Source organism: Pinus tabuliformis, chromosome J, assembly GCF_031772625.1.
Source record: "Pinus tabuliformis cultivar Carrire ecotype Pingquan chromosome J, CPIR1, whole genome shotgun sequence".
Classification (NCBI taxonomy): domain Eukaryota; kingdom Viridiplantae; phylum Streptophyta; class Pinopsida; order Pinales; family Pinaceae; genus Pinus; species Pinus tabuliformis.
In genome coordinates this window covers 569879545-569889618 of record NC_142295.1, presented here as the reverse complement: position 1 = coordinate 569889618, position 10074 = coordinate 569879545, and the positions used below count along the sequence as shown (strand labels likewise).

Sequence of the window (10074 nt, the reverse complement as noted above, 5' to 3'; positions counted from 1 at the left end):
TTCGACATCTGAGAGCTGCAAAAGCTGTTTTGGGACATCTCCATTCCATTTTCAAGAACTGAAGCAACGTGATTGCATTTGCCCACATCCTCCTCTGCAATGCTACCTGAGCTTCTCTTTCGATGGGAAGAGCTATGAACAACGATTCCAGGATAATTGTTGTGTTCCTCTAAGTGTTTAAATTCTGCAAGATATCAATGGTAATCACCCTTCATCTTAAGATAAAATACCTTGGACTCACCAGATGTGGATGACAGGATAAGATGTGTATCCAGAAGACGTAGAATGCCATCACAAATATTACTGAGCTCAGACTCAAAGTAATATTCAATCACAGCAAGCCTTGCCACTTTCAAAAGCCAAACCATTGTTGTGGAAGATTATTCGTGGGTCAATGGCGTAAATTCCTTAGCTTCCCACTATTATTGTTGACAAATGGTGATGTATTTCAGCTAGCTTGGAGGGATTATGTATTTCTAAAGGCTTTGATAATGCCAAAGTCAGGGCTGAATTTGGGAGCATGGATTCTCCTTCAACTGGTTTGGATATAGTCATGTCAGAATCTAGAGGTATAAAAATTTGGTGAGTTTGTTCTTGCTGAGAGACCCATCGTTGAAACCTTAGGCTGACGGTTCGAGTCTCCTCAAGTGAACTGTGCGCTCATCCTTTAGGGGTTTTGAGTTTTGAAAATTATGTGAGCAGTGAATTCCTTTGTTCCATATTTTCTCTCTCTTTCAGTGCCTACTGCATTCCAGAGGCTCCCAGCGTTAAAAGTGCATATGTGCTAGCATCGTTGATTGAAATGAAGTCCAAAGTCAAATGATTTAAGTTGATTTTGGTTGTTTTTCATCTGCAATTTTCTGCCATAGTTCTGGTCGCTAAAACTAGTAGCCAACTTTATTGTTTCCTCGAGAAGTAACTACCACAACTCGCAACTGCTCTTTGCATAGGGAATTTCTAGTTTTCTGAACAAGGACGACCAACCACTGTTTTCTTAATTTCTAGTGCCAACACTAACATCAACTGAAGGCCCTGAATGCCTGAGGAAAGCTGTTGAAGATGTTTCATTATGCTGATTGATGTGGTTAATTTATCAAATGGTGAGGCACGAATGAGAAGTCAATCATACAAATATTAGGACATAGAACTACAACACAACACAAATTTATCTGGCAAAGTTATTTTCGAACTATATGAAGAGGATCTCTTGAAGTGACTAGAATCTGAGCTTCTATTGGTGCAAGTTAAAGTGCTAATATTCTATCCTTTCCACGCTATATTCAAATCTCTTGTGAGAAAGATGTGGATTCTTAAACACAAATGATGTTAACTTGTGTGGAGAAGGTGTGACCATAGTAACACCGATGTGGCTACATTTGTGGCATTGTATTTAAAACTCATTATGGTTTTTGTGTTCAGTGTTGAAGTTCCCATAGAGTATTAAAGTATATAGAAGTTATCCCCTTATTCCAAACGTTGTATGATTTCACCATTCAGCCAAAACTTGGTGCAAATCGAAATTGGAGCAACTTCTAATATCTTTGAAAATAAGTTAAATAAGTGTATTTTTAATTGAAGCTGACACTCCACATTTACAGAGTTTGATTTGTTGACAAAATGGGAAGACTTTATGGAGTATTAGAGTTATTGAATACACTAATACATTCTAGTGTCGAAAACATAGTCGAAATCAACAAAGACTCTCTCTTTGAAATGCAGACCTGTCTACAAGATGCACAAGAACAAATTGATTTTTTGCAGCTTGAATCTCAACTACAACAGGAAGAATTACAACAATGGAGTCATCATTCTGAACATGTTTCTGTTCAGAAGATTGAAACTCTCTCATAAGCAGCAAGACAATAATGTTACAGTTGATTTAGATCCAGTGCCCAATAAAGCAGCAAAGTTACATGTAGATGCATAAGTTTAGTTTGCACTTCCCCAACCCATCATCAGACCTTGGGAAGAGCTTGCCCACAACAAGCACAAAAATGGTCTTGGATATGACAAGGACGTGTCCTTTCATATTCCAGATTACTCAAAGCCCATTCAGTTTCAGAGTGCTGGATTTCTTCATGGCAGTTCATCTTCAGCTGTTCCAGATTCTGCTCCTCTTCCACAGCAACAACAACAAGTTGTGAAATGCCAAAACTGTGACTGAGTTGGCCATATTAAAGATCATTGTTTTGATCTTCATCCATGTAAGCACTGTTATAAAACCAGTCATTCTTCAAACAAATGCTTCAGAAACAAACCTCCTGCAAGAACAAAGATTCATCTTGGATGGATCGCTTCTTGGCAATGGGCATCAACAGCCAAGAAGATATTCCAGTCATATGTCAGAACTTGTTCTAGAGTATTGAACAATCTTGCAGTTGAGTTTTCTCCATCATCTCACCTTGTATCTGACAGGGGGGAAATGATGGTCATCTACAAGTTGCAAAGCCATATCAAGCGAGCTTGAGCCACAACCTGCCATACTAGATTCAGAGTTGTAGACAGAGACAAATATGCCCCTAAGCATGCCTTTAGTCGATGATACCTCTTCAAAGAATTGGGGACACTTCCTCTAGTAGAAGACTTTAACTTCTTGCCAGTTTCGGAAGAGTTCCAGGAATTGCATTAAGCATTCCAAAGTTGTTGGTAATCCTTAAACCATCATAGGTTGAGACCTCCCTTTTCAGGTTGAGGTTCTCCCTTTTATGCGGGGTGAGACCTCCTTTTCATGGTTGAAGGTTTCCCTCTTCAAAACATTAGGAGCACTTCCTCTAGCAGAAGACCTGAGCTTCATGCTAGACTTGGAAGAGTTCTGGGAACTGCACTAAGCATTCCAATGTTGGTGGTCATCCTTAAACCACCGCCCTTTATACCAACATTTTGGAGAGCACATTTAGCCTAGTGCTGCCATGCATTTTTGCACATTTTGTATTATAGATCTCTTCTTGGACTCATACATAACCCTTCGGATTAGGAGGGGAATGTTGGACACCTAATCCTCTATGGGTTGGTGTAGAATGTGAACAACCATGAGAGTCCAAGAGACCTTGGGATGTGGAACCCCACGGTCATACGAATGTACTCTAAAAGTATATCATTGTCAAATAATAGATATATTCTCATGCTTATCTTTAATATACTGTTGCTGCCATGTATGTGTTTAACAGGTTCATTGCATTTATTAATGAAAACTCATTCCCTTGATTTTCATGTGCAAATGTACTGATGTATATATGCATTTTGATGGTTGATATGTTTATTGTATTTCTGTTCCTATTATTTTGTTTATATACACATTTACCCCGGAGGGTGTTACACTAGGAGACATGAAAATTCCTCACGTTGTAGGTCGAGAAATCCGGTGGCATCTATGCTTGTTTTGGCTTAGTGATCTAGTGGAGATCATGGTAAACCCTGTTATTACATGTTTATTGTGTTGACCTATTGATCCAGTGTGGATTGCGGTAAAGCCCGGTTTCTATTTATGAGGGTGAGGTGGTTTAGCCTCAGGATGCCCTGGTTGGTTCTTTTGGTTTGAGTCCCACATTCATGCTTGGAATATGGCACGAGGGTGATTGACTGAAGAGAGATTTGGCTCAGCCAATCTATGGTCGACTGGAACGTGGTAGTCCCATACTGGGTTGACTTTTGCATTCATTAATAAGAGGTTCTTTCATTGGTATCTTATGTGTAAATGTACCGGTTTATATGTGGATTATATGGCTGATGTATCCTTGATATTTCTATTGTTATTATGTTGGTTATAATCATGTATTATGATAGTGATGATGTATGGCTCTCCTCATGTTTTGATTTGTAAATGAATGAACAATGTATCTATGACGTAATAGACAATAATGCAACTAATGATATAAGGAAACAATGCTCCTTAGCCATTCTTAGATAAGTATGAGACCCCTATGCTTAAATATGTTGTTTAAACCTATAGATTACATATTTGTGACATGTTTGAAGAAATCCCTGTCATGGCTAGTAGGGGTCCAGTCTAGACTTTGTCAGTGTTTTTGCAAATGTATCATTGTTTTGTTATGTAAATTCATTTCTAAATGTGTCATTAAGTTCTGAGCAGTGACCTGGGCTTTGGGCCCGAAAAAGTGGCACAAATCCCAAAGTTGCAGGCATAGGTTTGAGGAGAAAAATCCCCAGACGCATGCATACCCATGCTATGGGAGCATCCAGAGCCTCCTAGACGCACCCTTGTCCATATCATGGGAGCGTCTGAGGGTTTAATGGTCTAAAAAGTCAGTGAGACCCATGAGCTAGTTATCTGAGTGGTTGGGATGACTCTTGGGAGTTTTGTACTAATGTGGAAGGTTTCTATGTTGTGTTTCCGTCAATTCCACTTCCTTAAGGTGACTTAGGAGGTTGAATCCCATTATAATAGCCTCTCGTTGCATATTTACCTCCGTTGGGCGATTACTTAGGTAGATGTAGGACGAGGATGTTACACTTCACACCTTTTCCTTCAGATTATTGGTCATATGCGAGTGATGTAGACGGGGGCCAAGGCTAACCATGTCACAAAGTGAGAAATAAATTGAAATAAGTAAATAACAACTTTCCATCCAATTATATAAACTACACCTAATTAACCCATTAAAAAAAACCAAAAAAAACAACTTTTAAATACTTCCGTGTATTTCAAAAATAATATCCCATTTAAATTTGTGGATACTCATTATAACAACAAAATGTGATAAGGACGGGACTAAAATACCCCAACTACGTAAACAACTTGAAAAATTAACCCAAAATCTCACAAATAAAATACCTAATTAACACATTGATAAAAACAAACAAAATAACTTTTAGATACTTACGCATATTTCATAAATAATATCCCATTTAAATTTAAATTTAAATTTAAATTTGTGGACACTCATTAAAACAACTACGTAACAACTTGAAAAATTAACCCCAAAATCTCACAAATAAAATTCACTTAACCACTCAATCAAACCAATATAATAAATTATAAGAAAGAAAACCCTTCGTTACACATAAGGTCAATATAAAATATGCATTTCCATCGGTGTGTGAACACGGAGCCCCTCCCACACAGTAAAAAAACTCGACCTCTCGATGCCTCAATGAAACCCTAAACCCTGACTCACACACGTCGGTGTTAGCACGAGGCTACCGGGTGAACAAGTGAATCCCTAACGCATGGTATATAAAAATGGGAGACTAGAACCCTAGAGTCTGTGACTTGTTTCGTTTGATGCTGGTAGGCTGTGGTTTCTTGTTCCTGTTGAACGACCAAGGAGAGTCAAGAAGGCGATTAGGGTTTAAGTCCACAAACACTGAAGAGCGTTTTCTTCTGGCTTATTTCTCAATAGCTCGCCTGTCATTACCAGGTAGGTATTTATGCCCTGGCTTCGGTTTTCTTTCATATTTACATGCATATTTGTTCCTTTCCTAGCATTGTATCTCCGCCCTGTTTTTCTTTTTCCCCTTTGGTTTGGTTGTTGCGGCGGTGTTTCAATAGATCATTTCCCCTCTTCTTCTGCGAGTGTGCATTTTTCTTCTGAATTGTATGAGTTGTAGAAACAGTGCCTACTGTCTCGGACGTTTTGCTCTGTTGGAAGGAGCAATATACCCTTTTTTTCCCTTCGTTTTTACTGTCAATTTCTTTCGGTAATCTGTCCTCGTCTTTATTTAGGTCTTCGAGGGTTTTTTTTAGGCTTTCTTGTGGGAACCGTGATTTCTTGTCTTGCATTTCGTCTGCGGCTGGCGATTGTAAATAATTTTTGAATGTAATAGTCAGTAAAAGTTGTCCGAAGTTGTGTACAACCCTTTTATTTCCTGAAAAAATGGACCCGTTAAATGATTGAAGCTTGCTTTAATAGCTGGTTGGTGCATGCCGTAGTTATTTCGTCACTGAATTGGAAGTTTATGTTTGGCTTTGGCTTTTATATTTTATTGTAGGTGTGCTCCCTTAAAATAAGGAGAAGACCCTATTTGTGAAAGGAATTTCTGCCATGGCCGGGTTGCACTCTGCGATTGGAAAGCGAACACGCTTGGAAAATGATCTTGCGGATACCAATGACAGAAATAAGAGGCGGAACCCTGACAGTGCTAGAGAGCAAGCTTGGCCTGTCGCTGATAGTGCTGTGTATCGCATATTGTGCCCTGGTAATGTTGTCGGAAATGTTATAGGAAAAGGGGGTAAAGTAATAAGATCTTTGAGACAAGAGACGCGTTCGAAAATCAGAGTTGCAGATGCTGTTCCAGGCGTTGAAGAGCGCGTAATAGTAGTCTTCAGCCCACCTCCCAGCAAGGAGAAGGAGAAGGATAATGAGGACGGGGATGAAAACGAACCTATTTGTCCTGCCCAGGATGCTCTTCTTAGAGTCCATTCTGTTATTGCCCAAGAATCTTCTGTTAAAGATAAAGATAACGACGCTGACAAAAAGGGGCAACAGAATGCTCGTTTGCTAGTTGCTAACAGCCAGATTGGAAGTTTGATTGGAAAAGGTGGAAATAACATTCAAAAAATGAGAACCGAATCTGGTGCACAAATTCAGATACCGCGAAAGGATGAGTTGCCAGGCTGTGCTTTTAGTTTTGATGAACTCGTTGTGGTATGTGGTATTGAACACCACTCCTTCGTTCTTTTTGTTTGTCTCAGGTCTTTGTGTTTTAGTGTCATTCTTGAATCACGACTATGGAGTCTTCGTACTAAATTTATGTGTAATAGGTGGTTAAAATGTATTATCATGTTTGCTTGCAATTGTTTTAGAAATGTACATACTACTTATGTCGTGTTTATCATTGAGCAGATATCTGGAGATGCAGCAGCTGTAAAGAAAGCATTATATTCTGTTTCAGCATTTCTTTATAAACACCCACCCAAGGAGCAAATTCCTTGGAGTCTTATCTTACCCGCAACTGACCAAAGTTCAGCTGTTCCTGCTGGGGTGCCTGCATTTCCTCCGGCAAATTATCTTCCACAAGGAGATTCACTGTTTACACATCAAAATGTAGGTGCTCCAATTCTTAGTTATGCCTCACATTTATCAGGACTTGGGGGATATGGAAGTGAAGCTGGAAGTGCATGGCCTCTTAGTAACGCTACTCTTCCTATTCTTTCAAAAATTGGTAATTCTGCTACCAAGAAAAGTTCTGAGGAGTTTTCTATTCGAGTACTATGCCCAAGTGATAAAATTGGAGGGGTGATTGGTAAGGGTGGCAATACTATCAAAACCATGAGGAAGGATACAGGAGCAAATATTAAGGTTGAAGACGAACAAGCAGAGTCAGATGAGCGTGTTATTGTAGTTTCTGCGACGGAGGTGAGTAGGAATTTTGTGGTCTTGTATGTTTGCTATATTTTTTTTGTTTCAAATGTTTTATGTTCCTTCTCATTGCATTCCTAGTTTCGATATTTTACAGCAGCTTTTTGATATCTTTTGCGATGTCACTTTCTCCTGCAGTCGGCTGATGATCGTGTTTCACCTACTATTGAGGCCGTTCTCCAATTGCAAGGAAAGACTACAGGAACCACTGATAAAGATGGTGCCATTTCTTCGAGGATTCTTGTTCCTTCTAAGCATATTGGCTGCCTCCTAGGTAAAGGTGGCAACATCATAAGCGAGATGCGGAAGCAAACTCGAGCAAATATTCGTATATTTCGAAAAGATGAGCGACCAAAATGTGCCTCTGAAAACGAGGAGCTTGTTCAGGTTAGTGAGATGGTAAATTTTTTCGTCTATACAGGCATTTGATTAGCGGTCTTGGTGTTGTAGCTGTGTTAAGCCATCTATTTATTATTTCTTCAATCTATTCAGGTTACTGGAGAGGCCAGTGTGGTAAGAGATGCACTCATCCAAATTCTAACAAGGCTCAGGGAGAATATTTTCAAAGACAAGGATGGTGCTAGCAACACAGATGCTGTGCTTCCTTTATCTAGTCTATCTGCGCCTAGTGCGATTTCTCTTTCATCAAGCTATGGCTATGGCACAAGGCAATTTGATTTAGGATCTCCAAGGGGAACGATTGCGGGTAGATCAGCTGCTGGATTAAGCAGTCTTGGAGCACTCCAGGTATAGAATGCGTGTAATGGCAATTCTGATGCGGTTATCTTAATTATTATGCTACTTAATAGCAGTTGGGGTTCTAATTGTTCATTTGCTTGAGTGATCTGTTGTGAAGATTATTTTGTGTATTCTACTTGGTCCAGATTATTAGTCGGCATGCTGTGTTTTTTTGGTTTATGAGGGCAGGAACAGTAAGCTTTGTATCTCTGCAGTGAAAATTAGTGTGTATTCTAATTGACTATTTTCCGATTGATGAAGGCTGGGGCGGGAAGCTATGCATCTCTTCAACCATATTCAGCAGCATATGCTCCAACGAGGACATTTGGTATCGGGTAATGCCTATTTCTTAGTTTAATCAGGTGTATCGTTCTTTTTGCTGTTCGTGCTTATTGATTAATGATATGTTTCATCTGTTGTTATGAGTTATATTTTTATTATTTTGTTAAGCTATGGAGCGTTTGTTGTTGTAGGTTGCCTGGTGGGCATCTGAACAGCTCAATTGGCACAAGTTATGAGATGGGTATACCCAACAGTGCAGTCAGTTCAGTTCTTGGGAGAGGTGGTAGTAATATTTCACACATACGGGAGGTATACTTATATTAATATCCTTTATTTATGATATATTAATTTTCTTTATTCATAATACACACGGGAAAGTGCTTTGGTTTTTTACCTGCTTTTACATAAGAAATGTTTGGCTATGACAGATATCTGGAGCTTCTGTAAAGTTGCGTGACCCTATTACTGGTGCTTCAGAACGTGTTATTGAAATATCAGGCACCCCTGAACAGTCTCGTGCTGCCCAGAGCCTGATTCAAGCTTATATGTTGACTGGTCAAAGCCAACAGTCTCGTGTGACTTCTCGGGCATATTAGCCCTGCTTTACGGCTGGGTAACAATTACTTTTCCTTAACTGGATGGATTTTGGTTCTAATTAGATTATAGCATCTACCATTTATCATAGATTGAACTTATCAAAAGTATTAATCTAAAGTTGTAGTGTCTTCAAGAAGAATTCTCATGCAATCTGATTTACCTCGTTTTCCCTTGTTCTCGTATCCTTAGTTTACACAGCCGCGATCTTTGAAGCCTCCGCCCAAATCTGAAGAACGAATGAGCAGTGTTGTTTGGGAAGCTTATATCCCATTTTTTGGGAGCTGTTGATTTGAATTCACTCGAGGTTTTATTGAAGCCTGGACGAGTCTCCTTTATATTGAATCTTTTCTGCATTATATTAAAATGCCCAGATTTTTACCAGTGAGCTATGGGAACAGGTTTTGAATCGGCTTTAGTATTTCAAAAGCCTCCAAATATATTGCGAAGATTTAGGCAACATGTCATGTTTTGGAGCCGCAACCTGTTATATTGTGGATTTCTAGGACTCTTCTCAGGATTGACTAGATATAGGGGTTGATACTGTCTTGATAGAAAGCTATTTTCGTAGTGTAGCACATGAGAGTCCATCAGGGCATAAATAATCTTGGGCTTATTTGTTTGAGCATATTTATGGATAATGATCGTTAACTCCAATTTGCCTTTAATTCAGACATGTACTTTTGGTACCCTGAGATTATGTTTTAACATTTTCCTTTGTGACTACTGTTTACCCAATGGTAGTCTTCTCTTCTATGTGATTTCCATAATTTGGCAAATCCTTGATTTGATAATTGCTGGTTGGCCAGTCAAAGAAACTTTTCGAATCTTGTCACCTCTCTTTTCTTTCATGCATTGCTTGTTCCCTTTCTTAAACCATCTTGATTGGGTCTACTGATCTTTCAACGTTGTTCCTTAGATTATAGCTTTGTTCATTATATATTTCCTTAGATTATAGCTTTGTTCAACGTGGGTTTTTATAATCCTATAGCCTGTCTCTTTAATCAAATTCTGGCTATTATAGTTTAACCTTTTGGGCATTGCTTAACATTCCCTATGTCTTCTATCTCGGCAGAGATTCTATTATATAATAGCTAGCTTACATTGCCTTTCTTCCTCATTTTCTGTGACTTGGTCACGG

General features: G+C 39.0%; 1 protein-coding gene across 1 annotated transcript; it reads left to right on the top strand.

Annotated features, from left to right (window-relative positions):
- The first annotated feature begins 5216 nt into the window (after window positions 1-5216).
- On the top strand, window positions 5217-9622 carry LOC149228265 (KH domain-containing protein At4g18375-like). The gene is made up of 9 exons (XM_089378128.1): window positions 5217-5378; window positions 5950-6605; window positions 6804-7316; window positions 7458-7706; window positions 7812-8066; window positions 8319-8392; window positions 8531-8648; window positions 8768-8952; window positions 9126-9622. The coding sequence occupies exons 2-8, from the start codon at window positions 6003-6005 to the stop codon at window positions 8933-8935; spliced, it is 1980 nt and encodes a 659-aa protein (XP_089234254.1). The 5' UTR covers window positions 5217-5378; window positions 5950-6002; the 3' UTR covers window positions 8936-8952; window positions 9126-9622.
- Window positions 9623-10074: the final 452 nt, after the last annotated feature.

Coding starts and splice junctions, on each gene's coding strand:
- LOC149228265 (XM_089378128.1), top strand. CDS start 6,003: ATGGCCGGGTTGCACTCTGCGATTGGAAAGCGAACACGCTTGGAAAAT. Junction 7,317..7,457: donor TTGTAGTTTCTGCGACGGAG/GTGAGTAGGAAT, acceptor TTTCTCCTGCAG/TCGGCTGATGATCGTGTTTC. Junction 7,707..7,811: donor AAAACGAGGAGCTTGTTCAG/GTTAGTGAGATG, acceptor CAATCTATTCAG/GTTACTGGAGAGGCCAGTGT.